This window comes from Prionailurus viverrinus, chromosome F2, assembly GCF_022837055.1.
Source record: "Prionailurus viverrinus isolate Anna chromosome F2, UM_Priviv_1.0, whole genome shotgun sequence".
NCBI lineage: Eukaryota > Metazoa > Chordata > Mammalia > Carnivora > Felidae > Prionailurus > Prionailurus viverrinus.
In genome coordinates, this window is record NC_062578.1 from 3,613,217 (window position 1) to 3,634,647 (window position 21,431).

General features: G+C 36.8%; 1 protein-coding gene across 2 annotated transcripts in view; it reads left to right on the forward strand.

Moving 5' to 3' along the window:
• SNTG1 (syntrophin gamma 1) overlaps positions 1–21,431 on the forward strand; it is a 340,050-nt gene that overhangs the window by 138,522 nt on the left and 180,097 nt on the right. For both annotated transcript variants that reach the window (XM_047842783.1, XM_047842784.1), the window contains exon 10: positions 13,249–13,378. In XM_047842783.1, coding sequence (XP_047698739.1) covers positions 13,249–13,378 — 130 coding nt within the window. The remainder of the gene's footprint in view (positions 1–13,248; positions 13,379–21,431) is intronic.

Below are 21,431 nucleotides of genomic sequence, written 5' to 3' on the forward strand. Positions count from 1 at the left end.
GATTCTGGATTGCAGACTTCTAGAGCACACAGTCTAGGATGTATGGGAGGCAATAAGAAACCCCGTGAGACTTACCACCTTGTTATTCCTCAAGTCCCTAGGTCCTAGGCCATCAGTCTTATCCTTTACCTTTCGTGGACCATCTATGCTTGTTTTTGGACTATGTCCAATGTTTGTTGGTTTGTTAAGGAGCATTTGGGAGGAATGGGGCTATTCTGCCTTAGCCAGAATTGGAAATCCACAAGTGTTGATATTCATGGATTTGTTTTTTTAGTATTCATTTAGTAATATTTTCTAATTTTTGTTACAATTATTTCTTTGACATGTGGACTGTCTAAAAGTGTGTTGCAGGATTTCAGAATATTTTAGGATTTTATACTTCTCTCTTTTGTTATTGCTTTCCTATATAATTTCATGCTGAATAATTTCAATCCTTTGATACTTATTGAGACTTGATTTCACCCAGTATATGAATAGTTTTGGCAAACATTCCATATGCATTTGAAAGAATGTGTGCTGTCATTTTCTTTAGTGCAGTATCATATGTATTTTAACTAGGTCATATTTTTTCACTAAGGGTTCTGATCCTCTGTATCATTAATGGTGTTATCATTAATGGTGTTTTTGTCTGTTTATTGTATGAGATATTGAGAAAGTGCATTTCAGTCTCCCACTGTGATGGCAGCTCTGTGTGTTTCTTCTTTTAGTATGTCAATATTTACTGTATACATTTAATTTTATATTATTTGATATAAATAGACTTAGAACTTTATGACTTTTTGATATATCACCCTTTTATCATTATGAAATATCCTATATCTCTGAAACTATTTCTTGTTTTCAAGAATTACACCAAAGAACTCCTGGCGAATATTTACGTTATATATTCTTTTCTCCATTTCTTTCAACTTTGATTAGTCTTACTCTTCAAAATGTGTCCTTTCTAAGCTGTATATATTTTTTCTTGTATTTCTTTTTTTTTAATTCAAAATAACAACCTTGATCTTCTAGTTGGATTATATCTACCATCTTAGTATTTGTTTTCTGTTCAACACTTTCATTTTTTTTTTGTTTTTTATGATTAAACATTTTATCTTGAGATAACTGCATTTTCACATATAGTTGTAAGAAATAGAGATTCTCTTTACCCCTTACCCATTTTCCCAAATGGTGTAACTTCTTGCAAAGCTGTAGTCCCATACCACGTTCAGGAAATGGATAAAATCCACCACTCATTCAGAATTCACGTGTGTGTGTGTGTGTGTGTGTGTGTGTGTGTGTGTTGTGTAATTCTACAGAATTTGTTCTCATGTTCACATTCTCTTATCCACCATCATAGTCGCAAACAAGAATTGCTCCAAGAGAACTGTCAGAACCTTTCTGTTACCTTTCTGTAATCATGTCATATCCATCCTCCCCCAGCATGTCCCTGACCTCTGACAACTTATTAATCTGTTCTTCACCTCAATTATTATGTCATTTTAAGAATATTATCTAAATGGAATCTTACATTTTGTAAACTTAATGGACTGAATTTTCTTACTCAGCATCATTCTCTAGTAATTCTTCCAAGTTGTTGCATTTTTCTACTGCTCATTTGTTGTTAATTTCTAATAGTATCCCATGGTATGGATATACTACATTAAAAATATTCACTCCTTGAAGGATCTCTGGGTTGTTCCAGTTTTGGGCTATTCTAAATTAAAATGCTATGAACATTTGTGTATACATTTTTAAGTGAACATACATTTTCGTTTCTTTGGAGATATGCTCAAGAGCTCAATTGTTGACTTGTGTGCTAAAAGTATATTTAGTTTGGTAAGAAATAGGTACATTGTTTTTTTGAATGGCTGTACCATTTTAAATTCCCACCAGCATTGCATGCATGATCTAGTTTCTCTACCTCTTTGCCAATATTTGGTATTGTTGCCATCTTTTTAGTTTGCATTCTGATAGGTATGTAGCAATGTATCTTTGTGACATGAATTTGTGTGTTCTAATGATGTTGAACTTCTTTTCATGTGCTTCCTTGTCCACAAAATCCTTTCCGGTGAAATTTCTTTTGTCCTTTGACTATATTGTAATTAACTTATTTTTTTACTCTTCAGGTTTGAGAGTTTTATTTATATTCAAGAAGAGAGTTCTTTGTCTCAACACACTAGTTTCTGTATTTTATTCCCTTTATCTTTAAAACATTTTTGGAACAATTATATATATTTTTTTATTACTTTTGTTTCCTCTATAATATTGACATATATATCTGTGTGTGTGTGTATGTGTGTATACACATATATATCCTTTTTTGTTTGTTTTAGTTATTGCCTAAACATTACACCATATATCATAGACCATCAAAGCTACAATAACAAAATACCACAGACTGGGTGACTTATAAACAGCAGAAATTTATTTCTCACGCGGTTCTGGAGGCTGGAAATCCAAGATCAAGTTACCATCATGGTAGAATTCTATGATGAAGGCCCTCTTCCTCATTCAAATATGTCGTCTTCTCTCTGTGTCCACACAAGGTGGAAGGAGCTAGGGATTTCTCTGAAGCTTCTTTTATAAAACACTAATCTCATTCACGAGAGCTCCACTCTCATGGCTTAAGCATCTCCCAAAGGTTCCACCTACCACTGCCATCACATTAGTCATTAAGATTCCAACATGGAAAGTTTAGGTGTGGGGAAGCAGAGGACACAAACCTTCAGACTGTAGTACTGTACACTCATGGTTATTGGAGTTAAATACCATTTACTAATTTTTCTTTCTTAGGAAAATGTTAAAAACTTAGAACACTTTAACTCCTTTTTTCCTTTCCTATCAATGGACATATTTCTGATATGATTTTAATTATACATGTATTTTAAATTACTCAAGATATTATATTATTATTTTCATGTAACTCTTCAAATGCATCCTACTTTTAATCTTCCTGTTTTTATTTGTTTCTTCTTTTGGTTTTATTTTTCTTCTGCTTTAACAACTCTCTTAATATTTCTATTAATGATATATATATATTTAATACATGTGTTTATTTTGTTTTGTTTTACTTAAAAAAAATTATACATTTACATGATGTGGAATCACTTAGCTAAAACAATTTATGAGAAAAAATAACTTGTTTGGATAAGTCCAGATGACTCACTACGTTTTTATTTTTATGGTGCCACAATACATCAGCTGCTTTTAGCAATTGAATTAATTACACTCAATAAATATTACAGTAATAAGCAGTTATAAACATAGCACTATTCAGAGTGGATTGCACAGCAATTCAGATTCAAGAGCTAATTTATTGTTCATTCATTCACTCAATAAATATTGATTTAATGTCTGTAAGAGGAGGTGTTGTGTTTGCTTCTTTCCCTGAAGGAGCTCACAGGCCAGTGGCAATTTCAAGAGTGAGGAGAAAAAAAAAAGGATAAATTACTGGCCAATGATGACAAATATAGGAAATTATTTATCTTGGTTCAAAACCTGGGATGTTATTTGTAGGTTGGTTTTGCCAAGGCCCATAATTTTAACTTCAGTGATAAAATACCTCTCATATTTAATTGCAACAAAGTTGTGTCACTGTCATCTACTACTGTGTAGGCATGAATTAAAACGTCACAATGGTTTTATCAGTGATAGAACAGTTTATGTTCATCTATGGTAATGACCCTGATTTAGAAATATATATATATCAGATTTCAATTCTGAAGTGTCATAATGTTGCAGAAAATTGTAATGTTGGGGTATTAGAATGGGAAGTAGAGGTTGTGGGAATTTTGTCTATTTTTAATTATGCTTAATTTTCCTTATATGAGAAAATTGAATATATTGAGTATATAATTTTATATGTATATTATGTACTATATATATTTGAATTTTAGAAAAATAGTATTTATCTCCATGTATCATTCAGTGCTTAGTATGCTTTATGGCTCAAAAACACTCAATAAATGCTTATTAAATTCATTTTAATAAGGAGGAATTCCATCTCTCTGTTTTTGAGCAGGACTATCATCTACTGCATGCTTTTCAAACAGTATGGAAATCAATAGCAGTGAAATAAAGTCTCTCAATTTACATGGTTACATTTAGACATTCCAATGGGTTTCTAAATGGATTCCGGCAGAATCACTCTTGCCTTTCTGAGAGTGCTCAGCCTTTTTCTTCTGAGGTGAGGATATTTGAGTTGGTGCCATTTTTTTTAGGCATCTATATATGAAGTTTAGTATCCAAGCAGAGGACAAGGATAGGGATTGTGAGAACTTTTGTTCACCATGCAAGAGTCTTATCAAATGAATTGTAATGATAAGGACAAATATGAATGTAGCTCAAGTCTACACTCAGTTCATGATTGCTCATTGAAGGATGGGACTTTCTAGGAATGTATAGTTTAGGGGATCTCAGGAGGAAGCAGAACAGGTGATTGCATAAAATAGAAAAGATAAATAGTGGGAAGAAGAGGCCTAACTGTAATACTATAAAAAAGAATATATTGTAAACAGGGTTTTAACGTGAAGAGAGTGGTTGGCTGTACCAACTACAGAAAAGAAATACTGAAAGGACTCAAAAAGTGATTAATTTTGGAGTGACACAGGCTGGAATCATTTCTGGAGTGAATTGGATTGAAAAATAGTTGGTTATAAGAAGAATATTGACAGTAAAGAAAGGGAAACAGTGTGTAAAGGATATGCTAACATGATGAAGGGGGAAAGAGGGACATGAAATTCAAGGCACATCATGGTCAAGTCATGGTTACTGACTGAGGAGAAGGAGTCAATACCAGAGAGGCTAGAAGTGAAATAGCTCCATTTGGGTGTATCATTACCCTTCCTATTCCATTGTTCTCCTGTTACATGGGGTCCCATACACATGGATCCAGTGTGACTGAACTGCTTGACTCTTCCATTTTCATGGATAGGCCAACAGGTCTACAAGGACTGTGCTTCATGTAAACCAGGAACAACCTATGATTTTCAAAAAATAATTAACATTAAGATCTTACTTGATTTCACCTATCCATGAGCCATACAAATATCCCTTTGTCTAGCACAATCTTCGTATATACTCCACTTCCTCACCCTTGGTTTACAAACTGGCCCCCTTACATGAAGGGCAAGGAAAGACCTAAGAAAGAGGAAGACCACTCCAAATTGATGGGTGGCAGGTGTAATAAGAAAAGGAACTTACTTATGAGGTTTGTCTTGGGTGGCTGCAAAATGAATAGATCTCTGCACCCACCCAACAGAATCTTAAAGCTGATATGCAGGCTTTAATTGAGTTCAGTCATGGATACCATCCAGATGGTTTCAACAACACCTTACTTTCTCAAGGCGATATCCCTGGAACAGTTCTCACTGAGGGAATGGTGGGCAGAATGTACATTTCATAGGACAGGGCAGGGGGTAAGGAGCCTTCAGTAGCCTGGGTCTAGCTTGTGTGTCAACTGGCAATCTTGTCCGCTCCATAACCCCTTCTAATACCTTTTCCTACAAAAATTGTCCTGTGGGGTTAATGGAGAAAGTGCAATAACTTCTTCAAGACATATAACTCTCTTGGAGAGCCTGGGTGGTTTAGTCTGGTGAGTGTCCGACTCTTGATTTGGGCTCAGGTCATGATCCCAGGGTCATGGGGTAGAGCCCCATGTCGGGTTCTGTGCTGAGTGTGCATCCTGCTTTAGATTCTCTCTCTCTCAAAGAAAAAAATATAATAAAAATAATAAATAAATAAATAGATAAATAAATAAAATGGATAAGGTGTTTTTTTTAAAAAAATGATAGATAACTCTCTCTCTCTCTCTCTCTCTCTCTCTCTGGAAAAGCTAAAACTTCTTTTGGATGACTCTGGACCAACTTTGCATAGTTTTTTCAGCCTAGGGAAAGTTATCTTGTCGTATATTCCCTACTTATTTCATTTCTCACGTTTATGACATACTTATTGATACTTCAATGATACAAACCTAACAATTACATTTTAACATTTTCTATAACCAGAGAAGGATAGAGTCCTAGTGAACTTGAGTATCTCTAGAAAATTGAAAAAATGAATAAACAATAACCCTTAAAAGAGTATATTCTAGTAAGTTTTAGGTGTAGATAAAAGATTTCTGATTGATAAAATTAAAAAAAAAAGATATATTTCCAAAACCCCTAAAATTTTAACAAAAGGTACCAGATATATTCAAGAGTTGGAACTCAAGAGTATCTTTTTGGAATGACATAAAGAAAGGCAGGATTCACAAACTGAAGAAAGACAAACTATGGGAGAGATGTTACAAGGAACAGGATTATCCAGTTGTGTGAGATAAATAAGATGACTGCTACATAAGCCAGAGAATCTGCAATGTATATAATGCAGTGAGGGTAGAAAGATAGCAAAGTAGGTCAGAGGTACTAAGGGTCCTGATAACCAAACCAATTGTATCGAGACTCCTTTGCACAAATTATTAACTTCTCCAGGGATGTCTGACACATTAGGAAGAAAAAGCTTTACATTTAGTTAAATTGAAGTTATTGAGTGCTGGTAATTCATAAGGTAGAACAGCTGGAGGAAAACAGCAGGAATTTCTGGGATGGGGAAAAACACAATTGGTATGGATGAACAGAGAACTCAGTCTGGGGAGGAATGCAAATATATGCTGAATGGATTTATGGACAAATACAATTAGAAGGGTTAAAAAAGATGAAAAAGAATAAGATAATTAAGTGGTGATGGAAAGGAAAAGGTTATAGTCAAAGAACAAAAAATGTCAGGATTTATGTCTGGCATTGTAACTGTCTTGAATGACAACCATATCTTAAGTTATCAAAAGCAATGGATTGCTAAAATAAAGAAAAGAAAAGAAAAGAAAAGAAAAGAAAAGAAAAGATAGATTAGGAAGAAAAAATAAAACATCTGCTTTGTTTGCAGATGGCATGATAATCTGTGTAGAAAATAAAAAAGAATCGACAAAAAAATTTGTGTAACTAGTAAGTGATAACAGCAAGTATGAATGAATATACATACATAATATATATTATATGTATATGAATCTATACGAGGAAAACTACAAAACTGTGGTGAACAAAATCAAAGGAGAATTAAATCAATGGAGAGATATTCCATGTTCATCTATAGGAAATCTTGATATTGTCAAAAGCCTATTGTTCCTAACTTGATCTTGAGATTCCATGCAATTTCAGTCAAAATCCTAGCAGGTTATTTTGTGATTTTTTTTTTCTTCAAAGAGTCAGAGCCCAGAATAGCCGATGCAATATTCAAGAACAAGAACAGTTATACAACTGATACTGCCTGACTTCAAGACTTAGCGAAACCTGTTATAATCCAGATGGTGTGGTACTGCAAAATAATAGACAGATAGATCAATGGAACAGAACAGAAGGCCCAGAAATAGACTCCAAGGGACACAGTCAACTGATGTTGACAAAGAAGCAAAGACAACACAATGGAGAACAGAGTCTTTTCAACAACTGGTGTTGCAACAACTGGACACCCATATGCAAAATAATGAATCTAAACAGGGACCTTATACCTTTCCTAAAAATCAACCCAAAAAGGATCAGAGAGCTAAATATAAAGTATAAAACTACAAAAATTTGGGAAGGTAACGGAGGCAAGAACCTGGATACTTGGGTGCGGTGATGATTTTTAGATGCAACACTGAAAGCACGGCCTGTGAAAGAAAGAATTGATTAGCTAGACTCCATTAAAATTAGTAATTTATGTCTACAAAAGATAATGTCAGTAGAATGAGAAGAGAAGCTATGGACTGGGAGAAAATATTTGCAAAAGACAAAAGATTGTTACACAGAAACAAAAGAAAGAAAGAAAGAAAGAAAGAAAGAAAGAAAGAAAGAAGAAAGAAAAGAAAGAAAGAAAGAAAGAAAGAAAGAAAGAAAGAAAGAAAAAGAAAGGAGGGAGGGAGAAGGAAGGAAGGAAAGAGGAAGGAAGAAAAATGGCAGCTCTTAAAACTCAACAATAAGAAAACAAACAACCCCACTAAAAAAGTAGGCCAAAAACGTTAACAGACACCTCACCACAGAAAATATGCAAAGGGAAAGTAAAGGCATGAAAAGATACCCCACATCATATGTTATTGGGGAAATGCAAATTAAAACAACAATGTGATGCCAGCATACCCATCAAAATGACCAGAACCCAAGACAGTGACAACACTAAATGCTAAGGAGGATGTGGGACTCTAGGAACTCATTCACTGCTGGTGGGAACTCACTATGGTACAGCCGCTTCGGAAGTCATCCGGCAATTTCTTACAAAACTAAACATAACTCTTACCATGTGATCCAATAATCATATTTCTTGGTACTTGGATATTTCATATCCATATTTCTCCTCCATATTTCTTGGAGACAAAACTTATGTCCATACACAAACCTGCACACAGGTGTTTATAGAAGATTTATTCATAATTCCAAAACTTGGAAGCAAGATATCCTTCAGGTGGATGGATATATAAGCTATATATTCCTGATAATGGAATGTTATTCAGAACTAAAAGGAAATGGACTATCAAGTGACGAAAAGACATGAGAGTGCCATAAATGCATATTACTAAATGAAAGAGTCAATCTGAAATGCCTACATGCTGTGTGATTCCAACCATATGACAGACATTCTAGAAAAGGTAAAACTATGGAGACAGTAAAAAGACTAACGGTTGCTGGGGTAAGAAATTAAGAAGCTGAGCAGAGAGGATATTTAATGCAGTGAAAATACTCTGTATGATGTTATTATGAATGGATACATGCCATCATACCTTTGTCCAAACACACAGAATGCAGATCCAAGAGTGAACCCTAAAGTAAAATATGGACTTTGGGTACTAACGATGTGTCACTCGAGGTTCATCAACTGTAGCAAATGTAGCATCTAGTTGAGGGATGTTGATATTGGGCAGGGAATATATGGGAAATCTCTGTACTTTCCCCTAAGTTTGGCTGTGAACCTAAAACTGCTCTTTAAAAAAGTCTTAAAAATGCAAGAGATGAGGGACAAATGTTGCTATCTTTATTTTACACACAGAGAAATTAGAGGTCAGAAAGTTACATAGAATTAAGTGATTTGCAATAATTTTGCAGGTAATAAATGGAGCGAGACAACAGAAGAGTTTTTTAGACAAGAGGAATACTGGGGAGGGGACGACATAGTTGCATAAAATTGCAGGGCTTGTTTAGGTAATGATGAGTTATTGTGTTTCAAATCATGAAACGAATTGGCTATTTAAACCTTGGAAAATAGGTAACAAACTGGTTTGGGATAGTTCCTCATGTATTTCCCCCAAAAGTTAAGGTTTTGAACCTGAACAATAAAAGCTCTGATGAGGCATTCAACCAAGGTAGCATGCCCAGAGCAGAAATAATCCCGAACTTGGTGAATGTGAATTGAACTCAACAAGAAATAGAACAAATTGATGTAATCGCTAACTTAAGTGCTTTTTTAATTTTTTTTCCTTTCCTTTACCACCCCCCCCCCCCAAATAATTAAGTACCAAATCAAGTAAATGGCCGCTTTTCAACACGGTCTGAATCAATGTTCTCTCCTGGTATACAGAAAACCACTCTCTGGAAGCAGATTCGTATCATTGTTCACCCTGAGTATTGCAATGCCCTCCTACATCCCTCTTGGCTTTATTATCATCTTTTCCCATCTTCTTAACCACCACAGAGAGAGCTATACAAACAGGAGCTTTCCTTCCAATCCTTGAATGTTTCCATTGGCTCCCCCTGACTTTTCAGGATTAGGTAGAAATGCTTTGCAAAGCTCTTAATGATCAGGCTTTACTTTATGGCCAACTACGTGACCTGTCGCTTCTCCATATGCACTTCTTCCAAACCAAACAGCCCGCGTTTCTCTCAACATGTCCCTATTTGCTTTTGGATGAACTATCTCCTATCTGAATGCTTTCCCTTCTCTTGTGCATCGAAACCCTTCGACCAGTGAGATCCCAAACTCTGAAGTAATTTTAATTCTCTCTTCCTCAAATTCCATTTTTTTAAAAGTGTCACAGTCTTTCTAATGCCTTTATAAAGCCCTTGAGCTAATTGCTTTCTTTTTCACTCTGATGAGCACTTTATTTCAGTTCCATATCATATCCCTCTTTAGCAGTCTTAATACTGGTCGCCCTCTATAGAAAGTCGGATAGTTGCCCTCTGGGAATGCTGAGCCCCCTGCCCTGCATATATAACCCTCCTGTTCTGAACCTGCCTGCTTTTCCATGCTGATCCGCCGTCTTCCTCATGGATGTGGCTATCCAGCCACTCCACACTGCTGTATTTCGGTGTCTGTGGTTCTCAGTCTTTGTGCTTTGGAGTGCCTTCTGTCTCTGTTTTCTCCTGTTCCCTCCTCACAAATTTAACGTCTTCCTACATATGCCTTCATGAGGTAGATTCACCAGTGCGTCAAAATGTGAACTATTAACAGTGTTAATCAGACATGTGTGTAAATTTATATGCACATAAGTCATATTGAGAATTATGTACGAACTTTGTAGTCAGCAGAATATTGTTCACACAAAGGGAAACTAAGCTTGTATTTTTAAAAAACGCATTGAAATTCAGCACAGTTTGAGAATAATTTTCATTGCCAGAGCAATGACCCAGAATCCTTAGAAAAATATAAAAATGTTGAGCAGAGAGCGGAAAGTTAATCTGAATTTGAAACTTCAGGTTATCTAACCCTAATATTGTACCTGGTTTTTCAGCACGTGTGTGTTGTGCATGCATGTGGGTATACTAAGAACCATAATTCTGTCTGGGTATCCTCAAGACTGCTACAAATACTGTTCAAGTTTAATGACTCACAATACCAAATAAGCGGTTAATGCAGTCTATTGATTTCAAAATGTATACCATCAAATAAGATGAAGCAAAAAAGCTTTTTTCCTCCTGATGATCTCTAGTCAAAGAAATGCATTTTCTAAAAGCTAAAAATAAAAAGGCAAAAGCACTACAGTTCTTCCTCAGTGCTTAATGTTAAGTCCACTAAACATTCTCAAATATTGCAGTCGGGACCACATATTAATGGATTATTCACAGGAAAATTATTCACGGAGCTTCAGTGATATATGAAAGTTATCTGGATCTCACCAGTTACTCCATAAATACTTGCTAAATCTGTAAAGTACATGATTCTCATTTTCTTCTAGAGGAAATTGTATCACAACTAAGTGAACTAATTTGTCAATATTCTCATTATTTCAATAATGGGCAGAAATATGACCCAGACTATAATTTTATGATCAGCCTATGTTGGAAGAGGTCATACATAAGCAAAAACTATTCAAGTACTTCACTTAAATTCATGAAAGGGTTTCCATCAAATCACTCTGAAAAGTTGAAACAGAATGTAAAAAGTGACATATATGTTAACATATAAGGCTGGATTTATAAAAGATTAGGCCCTCAGAACTATTCTTTCTAGGGACTATGTAACATATGATTACAGAAATTGCAGATTTGATCGAAGTGTATTATCTTTAATCAGCTAAAAATATCAAAAGCTGCCATGATTCATTTAAAGCAGAGAGGACAAATATGTTCAGGACATGCTTTAATTTTTAATCAAAGCAATGGTTATGATTGGTTAGCATTGCTCCATAGCAATGGTTAGCATTGCTTTTAATCAAGCAATGGTTATGATAATCAGAGAGCCGAAAGAAACATATATTTCTAAACGCAAATTAGTTCCCATTTTCCATGGATGGTTGAGCTTTCTAGATATTTTAAATGTCTTCTTCACTGCAGAATATCAAAATTAAAGCTAAGAAAGACGTGAAGTTATAATATTCTGTTCATGCCGTGCATATTTTTTCTTGTCACAAATTCAAAAGAACATTACTTCAAAGAGACAGACAATAGTTGTACTTTCTGAAGTCTTTTCATGTATTTTTAAGAGAAAACAAAACAAAAAAAAAGCATACTTGAACCCTTCCCTGTTCCAGTTGAAAGTGCTTGGTCAAGGGTATCAGAGCAGATTTCTCTAAAAATGTCAGTGATTTGGATGCAGAGTGCCTTAGAAGTGAAAGCTTTAGCTTGCGCCCAGTTCCCAGATACGGACTGGTGTCATGGGAAGAAAAGGTGACACAGGTACTGAATTGAGCCAGATCTATGCTCTGTGGGTGTCCTTTCTTTGTTTAGGAAAGTCAATCCTGCCTACCACCCACAGATGCCTAGTTACAAAACGCAGAAAACAGAAAAGGTACTTATTAAGAGAAAAAGATATGCATTTATATAATTTACAAGGCCTTTGAATGCTGAACTACAGACCTTTTCTATTTCTTCATAATTGGCTGAGATTTAAATATAGTTTGTGCATTTCCCAAAGGGTATCATGTTGCACAACACACTAATTCTCAAGCCCAAGCCATTTGGCTAGCTTCCATTCATTTTGAAATTTTTATCAACTCCTGTCCATTAAGCTCATATCTAAATATGCAAGGACTTGATACAGAGAAAAAACAATCATTAAAGCTGTAGGGAGCCACTCTGAACTCTATAGGACTTTGGTGAACAGTTTAGGATGGCATCATTTAATTTCCTCTAACAACAGCAATGACAACACATCAACAAAAAAGCCCTAAGGATATTTATACTGGCCTTTGGATTTTAAAGAAAAGTTTGGTTGTTATCAAAATGTATGACATGCACATAAATTCAGAGAAAATGTACACCTGAGGTGAAGCTATGAACATCTTGTCCAAATCATCTTTGAGAAGAAAAAACGGAGACTGAACATGGTTTACAACCTAGCAAAATTCTGCAGCTCGTGACGTCAGGTGATTTTTATATATGGGTTTCATATCTGTGTGTCTTTTTTTTTTTTTTGATCTTTCCATTGTAAATCAGGAAATGCATTGAAAGATGTGAAGAGGAGAGGCTGTCAGCCAAAGTAATAGATAAACGTCCATGTATATTTTTATGGTAAACTGGGAAAAGAATCCTTCTGACATGTCTTAGCTATGCTTCCATTTATATAACATCCATTTTACGACTCAAGTTTTTTTCTGAATGCGTCTGAATCTCAAGATAACTTTCTACTAATTCAAAATATGTCATCTGGGTTCATACTTGGTGCTCCATTTAAACTCAGAGATATTTATAAAGAGAAATACGCAAATACGGATTTGAAGCTCTATTTGTATTGTGGAAGAGAAGACCTTTCCACAGATTCTATTTCGAGTTGCAAACAGATAAATGAGACGATGTTTTGATCTGATTTGTTCTGATATGTCTGCAGGCAAAATGCTTTTCAAGTCATTGCTGTGGACGGGGTCTGCAGTGGGATTATTCAGTGCCTCTCTGCTGAAGACTGTATTGACTGGCTACAAGCAATAGCAACCAATATTTCAAACCTCACAAAGCACAATGTAAGTAGCAATTCGAGGAATATCTGGCCATAGAGTTTCTCAACTGTGGTAAATTTCTCCAGTATATATGTAACTTTACAGCAACTCCTTGGTGTTTATCTAAGAGTGAGCCACGTTATATCCCTCCTGAAAGCTATTCTGCGATACTTATTTGAAGAAAATCACTTTATCTTGAGAGTTTTAGCTCAATATATCAGTTCGAGAATACCTTCACATTCAAGTTTTCATTCCCAAACACCATAAACATCAACGTGAGTTAAGTAAGTGAAAATATTTAGCATTCAATCACTAAACACTTGTATATGTAAGTAAAAGTATTCTGAACTAAAGCCGTGCTGAATTTCGAGACAGCATTATTGAGTTTCCTTTAGTGATTTTATAATCGCAGCTGGAACTGTTTGAAGGGGAGGGTGCAAGACTCAGCATGGAGACTGAAGTTCCCTCCTGGGACGATTCTGGCACAGAAATGGTCAGACGATACATTCCGGGATCCAGCAAACTCCCCCGTTAGTGCTGTGTCTATATTACCAAGAACGGCTTCTCCACCTTTTTCTCTGTTTTTCTATTCCAACTTTTCTTCCCCCATTCTGATCTCTTCCTGATCTCTATCTTCTCATCACTATTCTTTCATGACCTAATCGATCGTTTCCCCCCCTTACTTCTAGCAGTATTGTCTATCAAAACATGCAAAACTGTAAACGTCACTTCATTGAGTACTGATGCAGGTCATTAAAGATTATTCGATCTGATGCAAGATTATTCTGTTGCAAAACCAATACCGGTTATCATCCAAACTTTTGTCTTCGTATGCTCCTCCGAGCACAACTCCTCTACACCATGTTAGTCCGAAGGAAGATTCAGAGGCCAAGCATGTAAATGGTCAAGCAGAAACATGTAACCCTTTCTCAAACTCATGGACATACAAAACTCTCCTCACCCAAGTGACCCTGCAGACCCAAGTATCTTTGCAGAGATTTTGCTTTCAAATCTAGGCAGGAGCGTGGCCATGCACGTGTCTCCTGGGGGCACGTTGAAGGGATTATCTGGGAGGGACACGGATAGGGATGGGACACTTGGGTGTTCAGCCTTTCCTTGCAGTGCCAAATGGTTTTCAGATGGCTGTCCACTTCGCCCCTTTCACTCTGTGGTTTCAGGTCTCTTTCTACAGATCACCTCAGCACTCCATGTCATTCTGTCTTTTGAAATTTTGGTTACTTGGTATGTGTGAAAATGAGGTCTCATTGTGGTGTTAATGAAGGGAGAGGATTTTGGTTTTTTTTCTTTTTTTTTTTTTTATGGTGCCTGAATGGTAGCAAATATACCAAGCCTTACTCGGGGACATCGCTCAGCAGGGAGACCTGTTCTGGGCATATCTGGCTTGGGCAGGAGTGACCCCCCCCCCCCCCCCACAACACCCTGTCTTTGCCAATCTGTTGATTTCATCATGTCTAAATTGCAGAAGATGACAAGAGATTTCAGACTGGCAAAAAAAAAATGCAGTGCTTCTCTAAGGATTATGCCTCTCCTCCTCTGTTACATTGTTTTTTTTTAGGAATGTTTTTAGGGATAAAGTGCTATGAAGTACAGACTTTGTATTTCATTACATGCAGTCATTAGAGTGCCTAAAAATGAGCCAAGATCCTACGTTTATGAGAACAAAGTATTTTTGAAAGAACAGAACGTTAAATTTTAAATCCAAAGTGTTTCTCTTCCTAGATCCAAATTTGCAATGACCCCAAATCCTAGGAACATTCTCAAGAAAACTGTTTCTTTGGAATGTTAAGTTTAGTTAGCCTGCTGTGACCCAGAAGACAAGCATATGAAAAGAAAGGGAAGATGCAAATGTGTCTGTTCTCTGTTGGCATAGAGAAGAACAAACCAGATTTTGCTGCTTGTTTTTCACCCTCCGTGAGAAGTACTTGCCATGACAGGTGACTTTCTTACCCTATGCTGAGAGGTCCACGTGTCTAGTATGATAATGTCGCTGTGGTAAAGTAATCGAGTTGTTCTTACACATCCTTGTGATTACTGTGTGTCCTTTCGATCTTGTAGTCAGTGCTCGTGCAAAAGTACTACTATCGCAATGAACTCTCGTGTATCCGTAATGCAACATACATGCGGGAAGGTCATTAGGCATAACAATCATATGTGAAAGTTAGGTTGACTTCCGTGAAACACAATGGCTGCCCTGATGATACAACTGATCTCGTTGGTTCCTATGAAGAAAGAAATGGTACAGATTGAGAGGAGCTCGAAAAGCTTTGTGTAGCCTAGTTGGATCATTCTAATTCTCTTAATTTTTTATTCTAGGAAAGATAGAAATAGTCCCTTGCAGAAGGATGTAGAAGTATTTTGTTTCTGTCTCTGCAAATACTTCAAGGGTGTGTGAGCTTATGTAAGTGAAATTCTGGATAGTTTACCTGCTATTAATAGACGCAGAAAGGTAAACACGGAGATAGATTACCTCAGGGAGTTTCATTCGGGAGATTAGGCTGCATAAGCGTAAAGTTGAAAAAAAAAAAGACCAACTGGAAAATGCATATAAAATGTTACGTTAAAATGTAAAAGCAAAAATCATGCTACTGAAAGGATATAAAAATATACGTCCTCAAAATGATTAGAAGGAAAAAAGAGAAGTATTAAAATCTCATTATAGAAACTTTTTAATAATGAATCTTATTTCAGTAATTGTGCTAACTGGAGAATATATGTAGGAGAAGTTTAGAGGAAAGAAACAAACACACACAAAACTCTCTACTGGAATTATTACAGCACTGTGCTAACCACTTGCTAATTCTTTGGTTACTGATTTCCAGCAGTAATAATTGTTAAATGGGGAGACGTTCATACCTGCTTTATGTGGAAATTCCATTGTGTTTGCTGTCTGAAAGCATTATTTGTTTCAGAAGGTCACTGAATATAATAGTTCAAAATATGTAGGCAAACACTTTCTATTTCAATTTAGCGCTATTCAAGGTGACTCCAAAATATTTACAGTGCATTTAGCAAATGGCATACAGTAGAAGATGCTTCAGGGACCTGCCTTAAATCTGTGCTCGCACAGAAGCCCATTCATTCTACTTAACTTTTATGCTCACACATTGGAAAGGAAGGAACGGCAGAGGCTACGGTTTACTGGGTTCGGTTCCAGCAAGGCCTAAACCAGCTCTCTCGGGGCATTTGCTGTTATTTTGGGTAAAGCAGACTTGAACAGATTTGTAAACTTTAAATTCCTGAAATTGTGAAAAACTGTACTTGCTTCACGTTAATACTTTTTAAACTTCTTTTTCTCCCTTTTATTATTTTACCAAATACATGGTCAAGTGTCTGTACAAAGTTATTAATTTTTATTTCCATGATCCAGCCAAATTAAATATGGAAGGTCCTAAAATATGAGGATGTTGCCATGGGGTGAAATTCTTGGGAACCTTGGTCGGGGGAAATGTATTTTGCACGTAGAAGGAATGTGAGTGATTGGGGGCCAACTAGCAGACTTTAAAAGATGACTCCCTATTTTGTCAACGACCTGCCTTATGCAACCCTCTCCCTTGATGCACAGGCTGGATAGTGAGTTGAGAAGCAGGTGCTTCCCTGTCAGAATTTCAGAAGACGTTGCAGTTTCAACCGACCTGATTACAACCTTGTGAGAAACCCAGAGAGAGAGGACCCAGCTAGCATCACCTGGTTTCCTGACTACAGAAGATACAAGATAGTAAATGTTTTGTTACGTCACTAAGTGTTGGAGTTACACGTTTCATAGCGGTAGGGAATGACACCTGTTTCCTAGAGTAGAGCCACTGTGACAAATAACTACAAACTTGGTAGCTTAAAATGACATAAATTTATTTTCTCACGGTTCTGGAAGTCAGAAGTCTGAAGTCAAAGTGTTATCAGGGCTGCATCTGGAGGTTCTAGAGGAAAATCTCTCCTCTCTTCTTCCAGCTTCAGGTAGCAATCAGCATTTCTTCCCTCCGTGGCTCAGGACCACATCCCTGTAATCTCTGCCTCCATGGTAACACCACCTCTCCCTCTGTGTTTCTGTTCTCCTTCATTCCTTCATGTATATCTTATAAAGACACTAGTCATTGGATTTGGTGTTCACTCAGATAATCCAGGATGATCTCACCCTAAGATCCTTAACTTAATTATATCTACAAGATATCTTTTCTCAAGAGCACCTGGGTGGCTCAGTTGGTTGAGTGACCGATTCTTGATTTTGGCTCGGGTCATGATCCCAGGGTCATGGACTCAAGCCCTGCGTCAGGCTCCATGCTAAGCCTGCTTAAGATTCTCTCCCTCCTTCTGTCCCTCTCCCCCACTAGCGCTCTCTCTCTCTTTTCCTGTCTCTCTCTCAAATAAAATAAAACATCGGTCTATGTGTCTGTTCTTGTGCCAGTACCATACTGTCTTGATGACTACAAGCTTGAAGTCCAGAACTGTGATGCCTCCAGCTTTGGTTTTCTTTTTCAACATTATTTTGTCTATTTGGGGTCTTTTCTGGTTCCATACAAATTTTAGGTTTGTCTGTTCTAGCCCTGTGAAGAATGCTGGTGTTATTTTGATAGGGATTTCATTGAATGTGTAGATTGCTTTGGATAGTATCGACATTTTATCAATATTTGTTCTCCCTATCCATGAACATGGAATATTTTCCCATTTCTTTGTGTCTTCTTAAGCTTTCTATGGTTTTCAGCATACAGATCTTTTACCTCTTTGATTAGGTTCATTCCTAGGTACCCCATGATTTTTGATGCAGTTGTAAATGAGATCAATTCCCTGATATCTCTTTCTGCTGCTGCACTATTGGTGTGTTGGAATTCAACCAATTTCTGTACACTGGCTTCCTATCTTGAGACTTTGCTGAATTCGTGTATCAGTTCTAGCAGTTTTTTGGTGGAGTCTTTCAGGTTTTCCATGTAGAATAACATGTCATCTGCAAAAAATGAAAGTTTGACTTCTTCTTTGCCAATTCGGATGCCTTTTATTTCTTTTTGTTGCCCGGCTGCCACGGCTAGGACTTCCAGCACTATGGTGAACAACAGTGTGAGAGTGGACATCCCTGTCTTGTTCCTGATCTCAGGGGGAAAGCTCTCAGTTTTTGCCTATTGAGGATGATATTAGCTGTGGGCCTTTCATATGTGGCTTTTATGATGTTGAAGTGTGTTCCTTTTCTCCTTACTTTCTTGACAGTCTTTATCAACTTGAATTGAAATTAAAAATAATAGTAATATGAGAAAATTTAAAATATTGAAATAAAAAATTAAAAATAGAACAAACAAAGAAAGGATCCTTTTTCTGAATAAAGAAACGTTTATGAGTTACAGGAATTTGATGTGGATATCTTCTTTTTTTTTGTTTTGTTTAGTGGGGAGGGCGGTCATTTTTTGGCATATTGCAAAAACTAATATGGCAGACAAACAACAATTTAGATTCAGACATTATGTTCTGACTTATTTTCCAAGGGAATGTATCTAATATCAGCTGAGTTTTCAAAGTCTTTATTCTGCACTGTGTGAGAATGAGCCTAGAATTTCTTTCAATTCATACATCGAATTAGGGTATCCACTTCCCCCTCCTGTTCCTCTCTAGGCCTGGCTCCCAGGGAGTAACTGTCCTTGATCTTCTCAGAAAATCAGAGCGTCTCTCAAACTGTAGCCTCCCGCACTGTCTGGCCTTTCCTCATGATGAAATCCTCGTACAGGGCAAAACAGCATGAAAAAGAAGAGAAAACAAATAATAAGGATCCTTCTATAAAGGGGACCCCTCTTTCTCGTTCCTGTATTCTAAAGGGTGGGTTTTCTCTTGGGATTTCCAGGCGCCACAGCATTAGTAACAAGCAACTGCTGGACAGCCTGGCATCGGAGCAGGCTTCTGAGCCCAAAAGAGAAAATGCCATGAGCGCTCTTTCCAGAACCCACGACTTACATGGGGCCTCTGGTCAGAAAGGTTAGCTTTTCCCACAGTTTGGTTGTTCATGGTCTAGTGTGTCTTGATCCTCATGTCACCTCTGGAAAATAAAGGAAGCAAAACCGAAACAAAGCAAACATGGGAAACCCACTATAATTATATCCGTTATTTAATTTTTACTTCTGTCCCCACTGTCCTTGTTATTTTCTCTTGAAAAACGTTCAGGGAATCACCTTTTGTGCTTTGCCCACTGTATTTAGTGATGACATGGGAGACATGAGTTGCAGGGGGCTTTTTTTATTTTTAATTTTTTGTCTAAAACTGGAGGCAATAGTTCATTTTAAAAGAAATAAATGTAAGCAAAAAGGCAATTGAAGGATATGCGAAGTGTACTAAAAGAAAATAATTGTTCCCCTATCTTGACATATCCTGGAAATATCTTTTCAAGGTCCAAGTAAAGGGCACCTGGCTGGCTCAGTCTGTTAAGCACCTGACTCTTGATCTTGGCTCAGGTTACGATCTCATGGTTCATGAGATCAAGCCCCCTTGTCAGTCGCCACGCTGATAGCGCCTAACCTGCTTGGGATCCTCTCTGTCCCTCTTTCCTTTCCCTTCCCCCGCTCTCTCATGCACACACACTTTCTCTCTCAAAATAAATAACTGTGGGAACGAATAAATAGTAAGGAAGTGATAAGCATGTGAATTTAGATGAACATCATAAAAACAATATTACTTTTTTCTTGAGGTATTAAGATAAATAAACATAATTAAAATACATCCCAAAGCAATAACATGTATGCCCCAAAGAAGTCAATGTAGTTAATATTAAGCCCGATAGGTCAATAATAGGTGTTTTGTTGGTTAGAGGAAACCCTGACATAATAGGCAGAGTATGTAACTTACAGATTAACCAAGGAACAAATGAGAAAATAATGTTAACACACTGAAAGAATTCCACAGAAAAGAAAAGGAAAGGAAAATAAAATAGGACAAGCTGGACAGGCAGGAAGCACAAAGTAGGATGGTGATTTAAGTCCAAATATATCAAGTATTTACAATGGAGTTAAATAGACCAAACTGTCTAGTTGTATGGGGAGATTGTCAACTGGACAACAATAATATCAATAAAAGTAACATTTATGTATTTCTTACAAGAGAAAGTATAAAATCAAGATATTAGCACAACAAAAATACAAGTATAGAAGAATGCAGTGCAAACAATAATTAAACATAGGTGTGGCAGCTTTGTTGATATCAGGTAAGGTGAACTTTATGGCAAATACATTACCAAAGATGGAGATGGTTGCTTCCTAATAATAAATATTCAATTCACTCGGTAAAGGAAGTAAAGGCAAGCATTAGTGTCACATGGAATAAAGAGTAGCTATCATCTGGGATCGAGGAGGAAGAAAAAGTCCAATTCCAGAGCTAGAACCACAATATAGTTAAGGCATATTTATGACAAAAAGGAAAGAAATATTACAGACTGTGAGATCACAAGAGGAAAGTAACTGATTCATGCAGCTCTTCATTTTAGCCCGTAGAGGGTCATTATCACATTTTCCCATCACACGCAGGTAGAAATCTCCCATTAAACCATTCACTGAGCACTGAGTCTGGGATGCCTCCCCAACAACGCCCAGGAGTGGAGCACACTGGAGTTATCTGCCTATTAAAACCTATCAGCTTCTCTCACTGCAATTCCTTAAGGCCAAAATAGTTCATCTCAGATTCTCACTATCCGATATCCATCCCATATAGACCCTTTAAATGTTAACCACCCCACCAAAAAAACGGGCAAGCAAGCATTCACTTTAAATATTCCTAATTTTTGGGGTGCCTGGGTGGCTCAGTCAGTTAAGCGGCCGACTTCAGCTCAGGTCATGATCTTGCAGTCCGTGAGTTCAAGCTCCGCGTCGGGCTCTGTGCTGACAGCTCAGAGCCTGGAGCTTGTTTCGGATTCTGTGTCTCCCTCTCTCTGACCCTCCCCTGTTCATGCTCTGTCTCTCCCTGTCTCAAAAATAAATAAATGTTAAAAAACATTTTAAAAAATTCCTAATTTTTAATCAAGTTTTAAAAACTAATTGAAAATAAATTTAAAAATATGATTTAGTCTATAACTCAAAACCAGCCCTTAAACTTGTTT